Source organism: Salvelinus fontinalis, chromosome 12 (genome assembly GCF_029448725.1).
Source record: "Salvelinus fontinalis isolate EN_2023a chromosome 12, ASM2944872v1, whole genome shotgun sequence".
NCBI lineage: Eukaryota > Metazoa > Chordata > Actinopteri > Salmoniformes > Salmonidae > Salvelinus > Salvelinus fontinalis.
Window position 1 is genome coordinate 24,529,842 of NC_074676.1, and position 18,692 is coordinate 24,548,533.

General features: G+C 40.9%; 1 protein-coding gene across 1 annotated transcript; it reads right to left on the reverse strand.

Moving 5' to 3' along the window:
• Nucleotides 1–7,185: 7,185 nt before the first annotated feature.
• LOC129867040 (ankyrin repeat domain-containing protein 34C-like) lies at nt 7,186–12,870 on the reverse strand. The gene is made up of 2 exons (XM_055940142.1): nt 12,439–12,870; nt 7,186–11,162 (listed from the first exon to the last, which is right to left on the reverse strand). Exon 2 carries the CDS (start codon nt 11,098–11,100, stop codon nt 9,529–9,531), a length of 1,572 nt encoding a protein of 523 aa, XP_055796117.1. The 5' UTR covers nt 11,101–11,162; nt 12,439–12,870; the 3' UTR covers nt 7,186–9,528.
• Between the last annotated feature and the right edge of the window lie 5,822 nt (nt 12,871–18,692).

Consider the following 18,692-nt stretch of genomic DNA (forward strand, 5'->3'; position numbering starts at 1 on the left):
TACACGCTTGACGCTACGTCAAAAGTGATAGAGGAGGGAGGGACTTCTAATTGACCATCCCCAATCAGAAGAGTTTTTCTGAGTTTCATTCCACTACTGCTGTCTAGACTCCAGATAAGGGTCAGTTAATTTTCGTTCATGGAGCTGTATGTTACGAGATATGGTACTCCCTGTATATAACCGCATTCTTGTGGTCTTTATTCCTCTTGGGTTATCATTTTAAATGTCTTATTTTAACATCATTGGGAAAGAGCTCGTAAGTACGCATTTCACGGTAAAGTCTACACCTGTTGTATTTGGCGCATGTGACAAATACAATTTGATTTGATGTTAGAAGCCTGGACCTTCATACAGGCAGAATGTTACATGCTGCCATGCATAGATCGAATATATTATAGATTATAGAGGGAATAGCCATGCAGCCATGTATAGATGTAATAGATTATAAAGTGAATAGATGAGTATGTCTTTATGTAGGTATAATTGATTCTCAGCAGTAAGAGCAAAGGCACTATGCTGGTAGTCCAAATTCAGTGTAGGTTATATATTCTATGGGTTGATAGGTCCAGATGGGTGGTGTATGGACTGGTTTATGAAGCTGAAACAATCCTCTCACATTCCATATTCTCAGTCACCGCTGTGAAGGGCCCTAATTTTAGCTGGCACAGGTTACCATACTGGGAGAAAGAATGGGTAGTGTGTAGGCATGTGGGAGTCAAAGCTTGCAGCATATTAAAGTCCCTCAGCTCAGAGCAGCCAGGTCACCTCCCAAGGAAGAGGGAGCATTAAAGGACAAAAACACTGCATGACTTCGGAACTCAGAAGAACACAAATGTATCCATTTTCTGAATAGATGGGCTTGTGGTTTGTTATCCTCTAGATACCTGGACAAGTTTGCATTCATTTTCACTATTACAGTGATCTAGATGAAAGGTCAGTCAGAGGCGAGTCAGTGCTATGACATAATGTGATGACTTGAGTGAGCACCCAACCTTTGGACCCTTGGAATGTAAACAGTTTTGGAATACAGTTGGAATGCAGTTCAACCAATGACAGTTAAAATAGTCTAACAGATGAAGAATCACCCAACAAAAGGCCCTACGGTACAAAGATCAGGTACATATCTTTAGGGCACCTTCTGTTCTGGATGGCACACATAGTAGTCTCTCGTCTCGTGACAGATTGCCAGCGCACGCAAGATTCGAGTCTGGGTTCAGAGATGACACAATGTACAGTTTACCCACATCTCATACACCCTAGTGAAATGTAAAAATAATTAAAATGATCTAAATCTAGAATAACATACTGTATCACAATACAAACCATTAAAAGAGAAAAAATCATGACATTCTACACTGATAGGATAAGTTTCTCAATGTGAAAGAGGTTATTTTTAACTAGGTAAATCAGTTTAGAACAAATTCTTTTTTACAATGACGGCCAGGAACAGTGGGTTAACTGCCTTGTTCAGGGTGCAGAACGACAGATATTTACCTTGTCAGCTCGGGGATTCGATCTAGCAACCTTTTGGTTACTGGCCCAACCCTTTAACCATTAGACTACCTGCCACCCCTTATTTAAGTATAGATTTCACCCAATAGGCAATATAAAATTAATCACATTGCATAAATGTGGTCCAAGAAAGATGTTATCTCCTTAGTCTGGTTTTTATACAGTTGTAGATCTTTGAAAAATCATTTGACACTGTGTTCTATCAACCCCACCTGCTGGAATAAAATATGAATGCATTTGTAGAACTTGAGTGGGCCTAGAGCGACCTCTGCTGGATGAATTTTGTAGATGAAATGATAGGCAACCCATACAATTCAATTATACTAATATGATTCCACTGTTCGATTGGAGGTATTATGGCGGCTGGCTAGCTGGATGGCTTTGTCAAGTTAGCTAACAGAAGATTAATTGTACTGTGTTAAAACGAGGGTTATCTGCGAGGATGGCGGAAATGGGGCTCCCGAGTCGTGCAGTGGTCTTAGGCACTGCATCTCAGTGCAAGAGGCATCACTGCAGTCCCTGCTCGAATCCAAGCTACATCACATCCGGTCGTGATTGGGAGTCCCATAAGTTGGTGTGCATTTGGCCCAGCGTCGTCCAGGTTTGGCCTGGTAAGGCCGTAATAAGAATTTGTTCATAACTGACTTGCAGCGTTAAAAACATTAAGAGGAGGAAATGGAGACATGGTACATTTTCATGTATGTTGTCAGAAATGTATGATAATTGTCTTTGGAGACAGCTGGTTATGAAGAGAGAGAAGCAGCCCGGAAAGATGGCGAGTGGAGGAGACCCCGTTTCTTGGTCGGAAGCGGAGATAGGAAAGCAAGGAAGAAGGAGAGGAGCTGAGTGCAAAGGGAAACATTGTGTCAAGGAAGATTGGCGCTAAGTACCAACAGTGCAAAGTGTTCTCCGATAGCTTAGAAAGTGAAGTTGATGAGTGAGATGGCAAGTGTGGTGAAGATCCCCGAGTCTTTTCCCAATGGTTATGACAACAATGATTCTGGCCCAGTAGGAGTGACATTCTTGGAAAAAGTGTATTGCTTCCTTTTGGCTGACAAAGTCATGTTAGGATATGTCAGGTAACCTGTTAGAGCTTTTGTGCCGAACCCACTACGGTATTTCAGGTGCCATGCTTATGGTCATGTTATAGCAGTGTGTAGGAGGTATATTCCTAGATGCGAGGAGTGTACAGGAGGGCATGGGACAGAGGAATGTGTTGTTTTGGTGAAAAAGTTGTGCGTGTCAACTGTAGGGGTGCCAATATTACTTGGGATCAGAAGAGTCTGGTGTGAAATAGGCAGGTTGAGGTGGCCAGTGCCAGAGAAGTACAGGTGTCGTATGCTGAGGCAGTGAAGAATGTAGAGGATGATGGATCAAGGTTGAGGGATCCTAAGAAATTTGATGTGGGTATGTCTTTGCCATGCAATCACAACAAACAAGCAGTAGTGGGTACAGCGAGGTAAGCTAGGCTAGCTTTGCTATGGCGAGAACAAAGTTTTGAAGTAGAGGACTTCCCCCCTCCTGACTCACCATCTCAAGATGGTCAGTTCTATGTGTAGGTTAAAGCTTGCAATGACTTTGTGTTTAGCCAAGCTGACAGCAGCTATCTAGCATAGCTTGGTGATGGCTGTAGCTGGCTATCCAATCTAGCTGATATTTCTCTGTCAAATCAGTTATGGCAAGATGGCTTAAAGAGTAATATTTTTTGTTTGTCAGGTGGTGCTGGGGCTACCTTGCTGCCTCCAGACGTGCCACCTTAACAAACATGTCAGTCGTCATACCTTCCTGTATGGTGTCACATACCACCCCCCCACCCCACCCTTGATAGTACCATTTGATTCAATAACAACAAAATATGATAAAAAGTTATAGATGTCTTGTATAATTCTATTGCTGAGTGCAAGGGCTCGCTCCATTCAGAGACATCAGCATCAAGCCCGTCTGTCAGTCTGGACTCTTATCACATTTTGAAGTCTCCCAAATGCTGGCTCCATATACAGTAGGTATCTGTGAAGACATACATACATACGTAGTTGCTGTTCTATTACCAATGGCAGTTAGAGTAGGTGACATCTGACACACAAACAGATACTATGTTGAAGTTTGAACAGGTCAGACTTAAACATACCTTATTCTGTTCTTCCCATCCTTGGACCACTCGAGGCAGTGAGAGCTGTGATGTTTGGAATATTAGTGAATAGCGATTCAAAGGGACACTGTAGGTTGGCGAAATATGTAGAGATGTATGTGATGTTTTGAAATAAAGGCCTAGAATATGATTGAAAGCTTTGTAAATTACATGACCATGTAATTGTAATTGTGAGAAGACAAGAGGTGAGGCCTTTGCCAGAGCCTCATTGATGGGCATAGCAGCGTAGATCAGCTCAGATACTGGTCGGTCACACACAAACACACACGTAGAGCACTGATTACATTATCAATGTCTATTATGCCTGGTGGAATCAACCAGATCGATGCGTTCACCTTTATTTCACTTCAGATATCATAAAATGTGAACTCCAATAGAATGGTGAACACAGCGATCAGGCAGGTTCCACCAGGCTAGGTTATGGCCTGGACATTATATGCATTTAAGTAGACATTAAGCAAAAAATAATGTCAGATACATAACCAGCAGTCTATGGTGTAGTTACCGGTATACTTACCACCACTGGGGACCAATGAACTCCAACCACCTATTCTGCACGCAGGGTGCTTCAGCAGTGCATGCAAAATATAGTTGGCTGTGCATCCTGTTAGAAGCATGCATTGTCGAACCAGAGCCGGAGGCATGGTCAATACGTATTGGGCTTTTCAGTCTCAAACGGCAGATGAAACATCAGCAACCCATTCATTCAATGAAGGGAAGCGAAGTGGGCGGAGGGTTGATTTCCACATGGAGCTTGGCAAAAGGGGGCCTGAGTTGTTGACATAATTGTAATCCAAACCCAACCTACAATTGACTCGTTGTGACACACTCGGGTTACTAACTCTTTTCTAAACAAGACTGAATTTATGACAAATTATCTTATTTACACTTTGTAGCCAATTTTGAAACTAGAATAAATGTTTCTTACTGACTCATATCAATGCCACATATGAGGTTTTCAAAGGGATTAATTTGTTGTTTCTTAGAGAGAATCATTATTTAACCCTTGGACTACAATGTTTGCGCCACCACGCAAATCGAATTAACATAATACAAAAAAATCCAGAATCTCCAAAATCTGTCATCGCAGAAAAATGTCTGTAGCATCAGAACGGTTTGGCCTACAAACTATTATAACCACTATTGAAAGCGGAGACTCTCACAAGTATGATTGTGTTGCTCTAGGATGCCCAAAAGCCTCACAAGACACATCTGAAGATCCCTGGTACCAGTTAAAACATTTTCATGGAACTATATATGAGTTTAGTGCCATTGTAAATACAAATTTGTTCTTAACTGACTTGCATAGTTAAATAAAGGTTAAATTTAAAAAAGTTAGGGTAACCTAACATAGAAGGCTTAAAAGAAAGGCCTGAAACTAGATTCCCATACATACTGGTTTTGGCGTGAAGAAAAAAAATCCAGCAAATGTGGAGGAGGAGTTCATATGGAGTGTCGCCTTGTTAACGTCCAAAAGCACAAGTCACGTCACATGCTCTCTTTCCATTTGCCCTGAAAACCGTAACTTCTGCTTGAGACTAGGTTTAAGTAAGGGTTATGGTTAGGCTAAGGGTAGGGCCTAAGGTTAGGGTTAAAGTTTAGGGTAGGGTAGGGACATCCCAAGGATTCCAAAGCACTGGCTGCTCTGTAACAAGTTGTTCTCGTGACCTTCCAGTACTTCCTGATTGCACATTATATCACATTGGTAAACAGTTTTACTGTATTTTGACAAAGTTGGTATGTATGGGATGGTAATATATTTTAGTTGAATTAACCACAGGTTTTATAACTTTGAAAAGATGCGTGCACCATTGAATCAGAGGCTACTTCTATAGTCAGAAGCTGTTACAATACTGATAACATGCAGAACTACAGTAAAGCAATAAACTTTTTTGGGACATCCGACAGGGATCGCTCTTATTACAATCACAGGTTTTAAAAAATATATAAAAAATCTATTTATTTATTTGAGGTTTTCGAAATCTGAATGAAATCTTTTGCGATGCACCATCTAATTTTCAAGTATCCAAATGAAAAAACTTAAACAAGCCTAGAAAGAAAATGCATAGAAACAAGAATAATAAGGCAACTACTGTCTAATATTAATAATAATGAACTGGGAAGTCATATTGAGACTAGGTTCTATTTTTTTAGATGATCCCTGCATAAATACATCAAACATGCAGTACCAGTCAAAAGTTTGGACACACCTACTCATTCAAGGGTTTTTCTTTATTTTTACCATTTTCTACATTGTAGAATAATAGTGAAGACATCAAAACTATGAAATAACACACATGGAATCATGTAGTAACCAAAAAAGTGTTAAACAAATCAAAATATATATTTTCACATAAAGGGTGCAAAAAAACTAAAAGCAGCTTTACCCATCTCTGTGGAGAACAAAGGGGCCTCCAGTGTTATCCAAGCCGGTGACCGGATTTGGTCATTTGTAAGTCTAAATTCAATTAATGATGATACAGTTGAAGTCGGAAGTTTACATACACCTTAGCCAAATACATTTAAACTCAGTTTTTCACAATTCCTGACATTTCGTCATTGTAAAAATTCCCATTGTAAAAACAGTAGATGCCAAGCAGGGCTACGGGCCAGAAGGTTGAGGGTTCGCTGACCACCACGGATGAGCTCACTCTCCCTGCCTGTTTCACTACACTATGATCAGAGCTGGCTGCAGAGAATGATCAGCTAAGGGCAATCAGATTTTCAACATTATGATGCGAGATTTACCATCGGAGAGGAATCAGTGTTCTTTTGGCTTTCCTGAATAACTGGGCAGGCTTGGAGCATATGTAGCCACATTATTAAAGGACGACTTGGGAGAATGATGATCCACAACAGACAGTGCATCTCAGTATCAGAAATAAGAATACAGCCAGACTGGCCTGCTACTGTGCCTTTCTAAACCTTAGAAACTGTGGAGAGTAGGCCCACAACTGATCCAATTGGAATGAAACATTCAAATCATTGCTCCAATATTCAAATGAGATTTTCACTGCAGCCTAGAGTACAATGTTGTACTCCCTTGAAAATAATAATGCAATTGTTCATTGCATTGTGGTGCTTTAGGCTAGTTTAGGTAGGATAATTGTATTGTCCCTAAACAAGATCAAAAGGGGAGCTTTTTGAGCTATGTGGTATGATTGCTAGTTAGCCTATTGCAGATCTGGACGAACGATCCACCTACCGCTATTGTCACTATGAATGGTGGATAGAGGGCAGGAGAGACATTGCAGTTGACTTTTCTTTTCTATCCTAGCTAAAGTGACTGCACCTCAAAAACTGCGGGCCCTCAGGGCAGCTGCCAAGAAGCTGTGGGACTTGAGTGCCTCCATGGTTGGTCTGGCATGATGGACCTGATTCCCACCAGGACTGGCCTAGCCTTTAGAATGAAACTACACTGCAGTCAACACATATTACCATCTGATGATGATGAACTCTGGAAGTGAAATGCATTCAAAAATTATTGCATTTGGTAAGAAACTGTTGAATGACAAGTGCTTTAGAGAAATTTATTTAGCATATACAGCAAACTACATACAAAAATACTATGCATCAAAATACGTTAATGTTTAAACAGAAGGAATATCTCACAGTTAAGTTACATGGCAGCTGTATTAACTTTTACTTCGATTGCCATAAGTGTAAATTATATTCTAGCGTTACAACAACCACTAAAGTCTGTATTTACGTTTGTAGTGTCCAGATATTAAACTCAGCAAAAAAAGAAACGTCCCCTTTTCAGGGCCCTGTCTTTCAAAGATAGTTTGTAAAAATCTAAATAACTTCACAGATCTTCATTGTAAAGTTAATGAACATGCACCTGTGGAACGGTCGTTAAGACACTAACAGCTTACAGACGGTAGGCAATTAAGGTCACAGTTATGAAGACTTAGGACACTAAAGAGGCCTTTTTACTGACTCTGAAAAACAGCAAAAGAAAGATGCTCATCTGTGTGAACGTGCCTTAACACCTGCACAGGATCGGTACATCCGAACATCACACCTGCGGGACAGGTACAGGATGGCAACAACAACTGCCCGAGTTACACCAGGAACGCACAATCCCTCCATCAGTGCTCATACTGTCCGCAATAGGCTGAGAGAGGCTGGACTGAGAGCTTGTAGGCCTGTTGTAAGGCAGGTCCTCACCAGACATCACCGGCAACAACGTCGCCTATGGGCACAAGCCCACCGTCGCTGGACCAGACAGGACTGGCAAAAAGTGCTCTTCACTGACGAGTCGCTGTTTTGTCTCATCATGGGGGATGGTCGGATTCGTGTTTATCGTCGAAGGATTGAGCGTTACACCGAGGCCTGTACTCTGGAGCGGGATCGATTTGGAGGTGGAGGGTTCGTCATGTTCTGGGGCGGTGTGTAACAGCATCATCGGACTGAACTTGTTGTCATTGCAGGCAATCTCAACACTGTGCGTTACAGGGAAGAAATCCTCCTCCCTCATGTGGTACCCTTCCTGCAGGCTCATCCTGACATGACCCTCCAGCATGACAATGCCACCAGCCATACTGCTCGTTCTGTGTGTGATTTCCTGCAAGACAAGAATGTCAGTGTTCTGCCATGGCCAGCGAAGAGCACAGATCTCAATCCCATTGAGCACATCTGGCACCTGTTGGATCGGACGGTGAGGGCCAGGGCCATTCCCCCCAGAAATGTCTGTGAACTTGCAGGTGCCTTGGTGAAAGAGTGGGGTAACATCTCACAGCAAGAACTGGCAAATCTGGTGTAGTCCATGAGGAGGAGATGCACTGCAGTACTTAATGCAGCTGGTGGCCACACCAGATACTGACTGTTACTTTTGATTTTGACCCCCCCTTTGTTCAGGGACACATTATTCCATTTATGTTAGTCACATGTCTGTGGAACTTGTTCAGTTTATGTCTCAGTTGTTGAATCTTGTTATGTTCATACAAATATTTACACATGTTAAGTTTGCTGAAAGTAAACGCAGTTGACAGTGAGAGGACATTTCTTTTTTTGCTGAGTTTATGTTGTTTTGTCATGGAACTGATGTATGAAAATACATGCTCTGCTATATATACAAAACATTTGGTAGAAAAAACATTTATTTTTCTCTTGGGCAATTTAGAATTTACGATAATGAAGTGCTGATTTCCATAATTTCTTTAATTGTACTTAAGGCATATAAGTAATAGGATTTGTATGTTTTCTGAGCCTTTCATATTGGGCAGGAAACCAACGGCACTAAAACAAAACACCTTTTGGTTGCATTGGGACTTATAAATAACTTTTTGATCCACCTTTTAATAATTTGTCTTGAAGGCACTGTATACAAGTTTGCTACAAAACAATCAAACTCCCTTTCATACTAGAGCTACAACATACAAAACATAACCATTTTTTTTTTGTATTTCTGGTAAGCCCATCTGCATTTTGAATTAATAACATAATTCTACACAACCAGCTGGCTTGTTGGCTACACATGTACCTCCTACTGTATGTGTTCTTAAGATTGCACATCTAAAGGACTTGATTGGCCAACAAATAATTATTATTCATATGGTTACATTCAAATAGTTTTTGTGATTTTTAAATGTCTAGAAATGTGATGCTTTTGAATCTCTCAGCCATCAGTTGTTATCTTGATGTTGCTAGTGTCTAACCTGTAATGTTGAATAGGTGGTGCTGATATTCTAAGAGCATTCATAACATTTACAACTGTATAAGCAAGTTATATTCTTGTTACACTGGTTTTCTAAGAGGAAAGGTTGAAATAAAAAAGTGTCTACAAAATCAGGACATTTCCTTTAGAAAAGTTTTTTTTTTAATTATGTGGTGAACATTGCTACATCTACAAACAATGAGTCCCACTACATCTCCTCAAAAGCAGAGAGTTGTTTCATTTGCTCCACTTGCATAGAGTGCCTCCTTACAAGTTTCTTATTTGACTTGAGCTGGCCTCTATTTGGTGAGTTTGCTGCTACTGGAGCTATTGATCTGAAACCTGAGGCAAGAGGGGACGAGGGCTTGCTGCTGGTTCCAATGTCAGGTATAGGAGGGTTGGGGTTGAAGTTCAGGGGGGGTAGATGGCCAGGACGGGTATGGGAAATGTAGTCCAGCAGTAGAGTCCCTGAGCCTCGCCTCTCCAGGAGGCCTGGTGCGCACCGTCGTGCTGTGCTGGGAGATGACGTGCTGTTGTTGATGTCTAGGGACTCCCTGGAGTTGGTCAGCATGGCTAATGGAGACCCGTTGAGTTTCTTCCTTTCTAGAGGAACCTTAGGAGAGTCCAGCATGCCACAGTCTGAGTACAGCTGGGAGTCTGAGTCATAGTGGTCAGTGCCCAGCCATCTCCTGTAGACCGTGTCTCTCAAACTGTCTGGCCCACTGTTACTGCTACTGTCCTGCTCTGCAGGGACGGTGCTACGCCGGGCTAGGGGCTGGTGCTGCTGACACAGACTCCTCTCATATGCCGATTTGGAAGTTGGAGGGACAGATAATGAGGACGAAATTTGTGGAAACAACACATCCTTGCCATCCACACTGTTTTGTCGAGACAGAGTCGTTCTCTTTGACAGAGAAAGTCCATTGATGCCTGTGACAACGTCCTCATCAGAGGTGGTTCTCTTACTCTCCTCGTGGGCCGCAGCTGGAGCGAGGACGGAGGGAGCGATCAGCCCCCAGGGCTCTGACTGCAGACGCTTCAGCTGGGGTAAACGAGCACGCTTGGGGTTGGCTGGTCGCCGTGTGGGAGAAGTCGGCCCATTGGGAAGCTTTGCTGCTGTGCTGGATGATGTTTTCAACTTTGTCTGGAAACTGAAGATAGTGTTGTGCTGCTCGGCTGAGTTAGGTGAGGAGGAGGTGTTGAGCTCAATGTCAGAGGGAGTGGTGCAGAATGCAGGGGAGGCCTTATCCTCTAGCTCTGGGGAAGGGGGGGCATTCAGGTACTGCTTGGTGGTTTTTGTGCCAGAGGGTGACTTGTCTGTGGTGATAATGATGACCTCTTTGCCCTTGGCTTTACATGCGGCTAGGAGACCCTTTAGGGTCTCCTTATCGTCTGCGTTAACGGCATAGACCAGAGCAGAGGCCCCGCTCCTGTCTTCCAGACTTGGGTCTGCCCCATTGGTCAACAGGTGGGACACCACCTCATATCCCGCCCTCTGACTGCAGGCGTGCATCAGGGCTGTCCGGCCTGCTTTATCCTGGATGTTGGGATCAGCCTTGTTATCCAGTAGGTACTTAACCAGCTTTGCCTTACTGACACTCTGCGGGTCGCTGTGTTTGGACATGCAGGCCACCATGAGCGGTGTCTCTCCTCGCTCGTTGCTCTCATTGATGTAGGCACCCCCATCCAGCAGGAGCCTGGTGAGCCGCAGGCGTCGGAGCCACACCGCCTCCAGGAGAGAGTTCCCGTCTGTCCGCAGCTCTAGTATGTCTGCCATCATCGCCAAGACAACCACAGATAGTGCCCTCCCTCAGTGGTGAAAGGCAGTCACAACCTGCAGCCCTTCAAACAAAGCATAGATTATTTTGCATGATATTTTGCTTAATATATAGGTCGCCTTACTGATTCATCCATCTAGTATTATCACAAACACACAAGCACAATGCATACTTTCCAAGCCTCTCCCAAGACTACCACCAGGAGGCAGTCTGTGTTCTAAAAATCTATTTTATTAAGACATGAACAGGTATGGAAATTGTGGAAGGAACTTTATACCTATTTAGGTAGTTTTATTGTCAAAACAGTAAACTGTGCTAGTGGCAACTAAAAATATATAATTTTGTGAATAGGGGCCTAAACTTGTCACGTGTATCTTCTGTAAGCTTCCATCTCCCTGTGTAAAACATCAATTAGATGGAAGAATGTGCATTATAGCCTATATGTAATCAAGCCATTTATCTTGAATCTATTGCTTGTTAGATGTAGATGGACAATAGCCTAGTATTCAATATTGTAATGTTATTTTGTTATTGTTGCTCTGTAATTGACCAATTAATCCCAGATCCAAGCCTATAAATTAATGAGTTGAACTTTTCGATCATAAATGACCAATAATAAATAACATGACATATTGAGATAATCATATGGTTGTAGAAAAAAACGTCACTATAAGCGTTAATCATCCTAGAAGAGTTGAAGAGTTGGGTCACATGTTTTCAGCAAAAACATCTATGTAATGTTCAGATAATTTTTTCTTACTCGATACAACGACAACTAAGATGTCTTCTTCGGTAGGCTACCTAACGTGCATTATCTGTTGAATAGATTACCATTAGACTAGGCTATACCGCGTCGCTGTCCATTGGCCTCATTTTGGATAACTTGTGTTAGAGACGCGCATCTGTTAGAAAACGTTTCACTACAACATTCCTAATCTGTTGTACAATTTAGGCGACTTTTTTTTACAGACATATAGTACTTACTATGATTCCTTTATGTCGTTAAAATAACAGCAAACTTGTTATCAACAGAAGTAAGCTGAAGGACCACAATTTAAAGTGTTATTTTGACTCCTCACATAACCATGGACTCCTCACATTTAATATTCTCATTAGCTAAACTATCTTCCATTATCGAATTATAGTATACTTGTCAACTAAAAAAAGTGTGTGGGCTTTAAAATGTTAGTATGAAGCCTTGGATATTGGACATTACATGAATGGTATATTAATATGTATACTATTTACGTTTTTTTGGTAAAAATAACCTTCATTAATCCACATATTCTTATGTTCAAGAAAATAAGAAGGTGTAACTGTCATTCCACCACTTATCTTACCTGATGCAGGCTTGTCATGTTCAAAGGTGTCCCAATGTTTTGTCATTAGCAACCCTGAAACATAATGGGGAAAAAATTCAAATACAAGGTTCTTCTTTATAGTCCCTGAATTTATTCGGAGCTTCTCAAATACTGTCCTGGTTTGGTTCAGAGCTCTGGCAGCATAGCGCATCATGCTCCTCGCTTTTGTTATGGAAACGCACTAAATCAATCCATTAGGCGGCATTCCTTTCACTGCGCATTCAATAACCACAACCTCAAGATACTGAGGTTGTAAATAAAGATTGGAGAATGAAACGTGCATTTTCTTGACGTCAGAGTCGACAAAAATAAAGATTGCGTCTGGTGAGAACCTCTGTCATGCATCACACAAACAATCCAGTTCTACCTTCCAGGGAAGGTGGCTGTCACTTGTCTGCCCTATGACAGAAGTGGAACACTTGTGCTGATGTTAGGTTCTGTAGCCTAAGCATCTCAGGGTGTCCACATATCCAAGACATCAAAATTGTAATTTGGTTGCAATATTTAGCCCTCCTGAACACAAAAACAAATACACTCATGTTTATTTCTTGAATACACAATGCAGATGTTTTTTTTAAATTTTTGTCTTGGATTTATTATATTGCAAAAATAATGGGTAAATCATCATCTTGAAAACAGGACATGTTTACAGCACAATTAAAGAGGCCACAACTTGTTCCAGCCATCACAGCCATACTGCCTAATAGGGACATTTCTATTTATAGGTTGCTATGAGACAGCAGAGAAGCAGTTCCTGATGAGAGCTATGGAGTTCTCAGCTTTGCAAGGAACAGGTAATCAGAACAATAACATTGCACCAAGAAACAGGAGGGCTCTTATGTCATTTACCCAAATGTATTTGTTGATGTTTTCCATTTGCACAAAGAATCACAAAGCCCATTGATCATTAGCCCTTATGACCCCTGCATTTTTCCTTATAGGGGACAGATTTATCACTACTCTGATGCTGCAGGGCTTCAACAGTCAAGGAAGTCAGTGATTTCCCCCCTAGTGATTGCTTGACAGACTCCTGGGAAATGTTGTTATTTACCAGGGAGGCACATGGGAGAGGTGGTTTATGGAACAGCAGGGAGTCACCTACTTCCATGCTTGTGTTCATCCCAGGAACTGATAGAAAGTCATTATGGCTGTCTGGCTATTCTGTGTAGGAACAGTCCACATGGTTCTTGGTACAGACACCACTTTAACAGGAGAGGTAATACAAGGAAAGGGCATTACCTAGATGTAGATCTCTGAGAGGTCAAATATAATGGAGTCAAGGCCTTCTGAGTGTTGTCAAGCAACAAAACGGGATCTTTGTTGGTGGGTGTAAGCAGGGAGGCTGTAATATACCATGATAATTGGAATAATGTAGATGCTGAAATAAGACACAGTTTGTATCATTTTGAGGTGAGGGGCTAGTCTATCCATACTGGTGCCACTTCAGGGAGGTAGATTATGGAGTGGGGATCATAACACAGGGCAAAGCCATATTCCCCAAGCTTACCGGTCTAAGCGCATTCATTAACTTGGGAACTACAGACATCAGCAGTCTCCATATGATCTTTGCCCCAACGCTGCTGTCGTCTGCAGCATATTAAAGGGGAAATAAATAATTAAAACAGAGAGAATAAGCGCTGTCACCCATGGGATCAGTAACCATCTTCAGATATCTTACATCGCACTAGCCAATTAAATTCAACTCCCCGATATACATCACATCCACGAAGTTGAGCAGCAACTAGTGTGGGTGGACTGGAGCTCCGACGTCACATAAAATTAAGTTTTGATAAAAACTACGTATTTCAGCACCCAAAGAATAGCATGCAATTACACAGTATTTTTGTGTGCTGAAATCTGTAGTTTTGTTTTATGTGATGTCGGCACACACTAATCGATGCCAATGTTCCCTCTAAACTGCATGCATGCGCGCCACAGAGATGCATGAGATTGAACTTCACTCAACTTTCTAGTTTTCCCTTTAGTTAACACTATCAACATTTCCCTTTACTGTGGGAATTGTGATCGAATCAACGCAATATTAGCCACTTTCAATGTTACATACCAAAACAAACTATGCAAGAATTAGTATGCAAAACTGTGCAAGAGATTTTCTAGTAGGCAGAGCGCATTGGAGTAGAATTATATTGTATTCACTGGGATGACTCAGGCCTGTACTCTACACAGACCTGTGCGTCATAACCAATCAGAGCTGCAGTAAGCTTACTTGCAAATAGTTGTTGCCATATATGGATCTGTGCCATTCACTTTGAGCTAGACTGTGTTTATAGCATGAGTAGATGCGCTTGTTTTTATGTCAAAGTGAGAGCTGCATGTTTCCACCTGTGCACATTTGTTCATATTCTTTGCTAGTTAGTGAGTTTATTAGTCCAGTTATAGCTGATTTCTAGTCAACAATGGGGGAGTGGTTGCTTCCTACAAGAACACATAATGTGCGCTTTTCTAGACATCTTTGAAAAGCCAGTCAGGTAAAGAGTTTTTTTTATGTCTTATAGGGGCGGTGTTGTATTTTGAGACAGTCTTGAATAACTGTCTAAAGGCAGATGGGAGCATAATTTGTCTGATTCTCTCTAATAATGTTATGGGAACAATAATGCCTTTTATTTTGTAAAGTGGTTTCTTGCATCAAACAACACAACATTTTCAGTCACCTCCTTGTCTGAAGGACAAGTGGATAAACAGATTAATGTCAAGCCTTTTTCAAAAGTCTCATGGAATGTAGGCCTAAATTGAACACCATACATTTGCTGCTATTGTAGACTGGATGACAGATCAGCTATTTCTATGTTAAAATGTTATGGGATCCATTTTGTTTTTGATGGTAGGCCACTGGTAGGCCTACATTATGATCAAATAACCACATTAGTCTACTTGGCCACTGTTAAAACTGTAACTTAAAGCAGGTACGGCCTCAGTGGTCACAGTAAATGCGCACCGGAAGTTGCACAGAATTTTCACCAATATTCAAGTTTGCGCTCAGCAGAGATTAAATTTGCTCAGTGATGAAAAAAATGAGAGGGAACATTGGTCTCCGCTCAACTCAGTTGATGTGAAGTACATCCTGGAGTTGAGTTTAATTGGCTAACATCACACCTGCTGCACTGCCTCCTTCTAAATATGGCATTTTGTCTCTCGACTCTGATGCTTCTCGATGGGCTAAAAGAACAGGGGTTGTTTTTCTGGATCATATCTATGAAAAGTTCAAGCTTGATATAAATGGAACAACATCTTTAAAAATTAAGACATTTGAGAGTTTCTTTTGTTTTAATTAGACAACCCACAACAAGTACAGTATGAAATCCCAAGAGATCTGGAGGGTTTCCCAAGATACAGTCTTATGGAATCACATCTAATGGTAGGAAACAGCAAGACCTATCCCAAAATAATAATGTACAAGTTAGATCTCTGTACTAGTTTAGCATGGTCTTTTTTTATGATCAACTGAGATCAACATGAGTGAAACTGAGTGAGACAGTTGAAATTTGAATTCTACTCAGATGCCATGCCAACTTCTGATGTACATTTGGCCCTATACTCCATCATTTGGATTTGAAATCAAATATTTCATATGATGTGACAGTAAATAATGTAATCTTTTATTTGAGGGTATTTTTATACATATCCATTTTGCCCCAGTCTTACAGTTTTAGAAATTAAATCATTTTATGTACAGTTGCGGCCAAATATATTGGCACCCTTTCACTTTTCTTAAATAAGTCAAATATCCTCTAAAATATGTAAAACAAATTAAATACATGTTTATTTACAATGTTATTGGATTTTCAACAATGCAGAACAATGTTTTTGTAAACTTAAGTTAAAAAATTTATTTTTGAAAATAAAGACAAATGGGATGGACAAAAGTATTGACACCCTGGAGCTAATACCCTCAAATATTGAAGAATTAGAGCAGTTTGCTGCTGAAAAGTGAGCCAAATTGCCAGTAGAAAGGTGCAGCAAGCTCATTGATGGATACAATAATAATTTGTCTGCAGTTATCTTGACCAAAGGCTGTGCAGCTAAGTACTAGCTCCATTTTGTTAATGCCGTTTGTCTTTATTTTCTTAATTTAATTAGGCAAGCCAGTTAAAAACATCTTCGGGAGCGGTGTCCCTTCCATGGGACGGTTGAGCTAATGTAGGCTAATGCATTAACATGAGGTTGTAAGTAACAAGAAGATTTCCCAGGACATAGACATATCGGATATTGGCAGAAAGCTTACATTCTTGTTAATCTAACTGCACTGTCCAATTTACAGTAGCTATTACAGTGAAAGAATACCATGCTATTGTTTGAGGAGAGTGCACAATATTGAACATGAAAAGTTATTCATAAACAAATTAGGCACATTTGGGCAGTCTTGATACAACATTTTGAATAGAAATGCAATGGTTCATTAGATCAGTCTAAAACTTTGTACATACACTGATGCCATCTAGTGACCAAAATCTAAATTGCACCTGGGCTGGAATAATACATTATGGCCTTTCTCTTGCATTTCAAAGATGATGGTACAAAAAAATACTCAATAATGTATATTGTTTTTCTTTGTGTTATCTTTTACCAGATCAATTGTGTTATATTCTACTACATTCCTTTCACATTTCCATGAACTTCAAAGTGTTTCAATATGTATATCCTTGCTTCAGAGCCTGACCTACAGTCAGTTAGATTTGGGTATGTCATTTTAGGCACAAATTGAAAAAAAGGGGGACAAATTCTTTCTTAACCCACTGTTCCTAGGCTGTCATTTTAACTGCCTTGTTCAGGTGCAGAACAACAGATTTTTACCTTCTCAGCTCAGGGATTCGAGCCACAAACCTTTCGGTTACTGGCCCAACGCTCTAACCACTAGACTATCTGCCGCCCCATTCTAAATAAGAATATAAGATGTTTATGAACACTTCTACATTAATGTGGATGCTACCATGATTATGGATCATCAGGAACAAAGATCATACCCCCCTAAAAAATGTTAACCTTCGATGTTATTGGTGAAGATGAGAGGTTAGCATGTCTTGGGGCTATGATTTTTGTGCCTCTGTAACTTTTTCACTCATCATTATTCGCGATTCATTCATGATTATCCATAATCATGGTAGCATGCACATGAATGTAGAAGTATTCGGAAACATATTCTATTCTTATTTACAAAAAGTGACTCCAAAATGGCAATACATTAGTTACCATTAATTTTTATTGGGATCAACATAATCTGAAACACAACCAAAACAAACTGCAAGTACTAGGAATATGGCGGCTAGGAATTTGCGACCAAATACCTTTGACTACTTTAATACACATAAGTGAATTTCTCCAAAATATTATGGCACCTTTAAATGGGAGGACTAGATACATGAAGTGATTTGATTTCTAAACAGTAAAACCGGGGTAAAACGGCTATGTATGAAAATACCCTCCCCCCCAAAAATATGACATTCTATACATTCGCGCTTATAGCCTACTGCCATGTGTGCATTGCTGTGCTTATAATGTGAAGAAATAGCCTAGTAGTTTAACATTTTAAGCTAAACATTCTGATCTGTTGTGTCAGCCACATTGCATAAAAATGTTTGATGCTAGTGGTTGTATTAATCGGGATCTGTCGTATCCCCAACTGTCCCAGACTATGTTTGGAATATTTATTTCTTTCACAGAATAGAACAGGTCAAATTTGTACAATGCAGGATAGTAGATTGACATAGGCTAGTTCTTTTGCTGTTTGTTAAGCCTACTCATCTTCTTGGCTGACAAAGTCAATGTGGACAGTTCTTCCAATATCTTCAATATGCACCTCGTAATTGGATAAGGATGTGCGCAGTTGCATCCCCGATGTGTCTGTCTTAACTTGTAGCCTGTAAGAAAGACCCAATCCTGTTATCACGTTTCAGGTATGACCCAGATGCAGACAGTGTCGAAGAAACAAAAGTGTATTTCTAATACAGGGGCAGGCAAACGACAGGTCAAAGGCAGGCATGGGTCAGTAATCCAGAGAAGGTGCAAAGGGTCCAGAACGGCAGTCTCAGTGTCAGGGAAGGCACGGGTCAATAATCCAGTCAGGTGGGGCAAGGTATAGAACAGCAGGCAGGCAGAAGGGTCAAAACCGGGAAGCACTAGGAAACAGGAGCAAGAAACAGAGGAAGGTGAAACAGACATGTGAGGGAGAGGTGCTTCGGAGTGTGAAGCACTCGGGGAGAAGGGCACAATGCAGC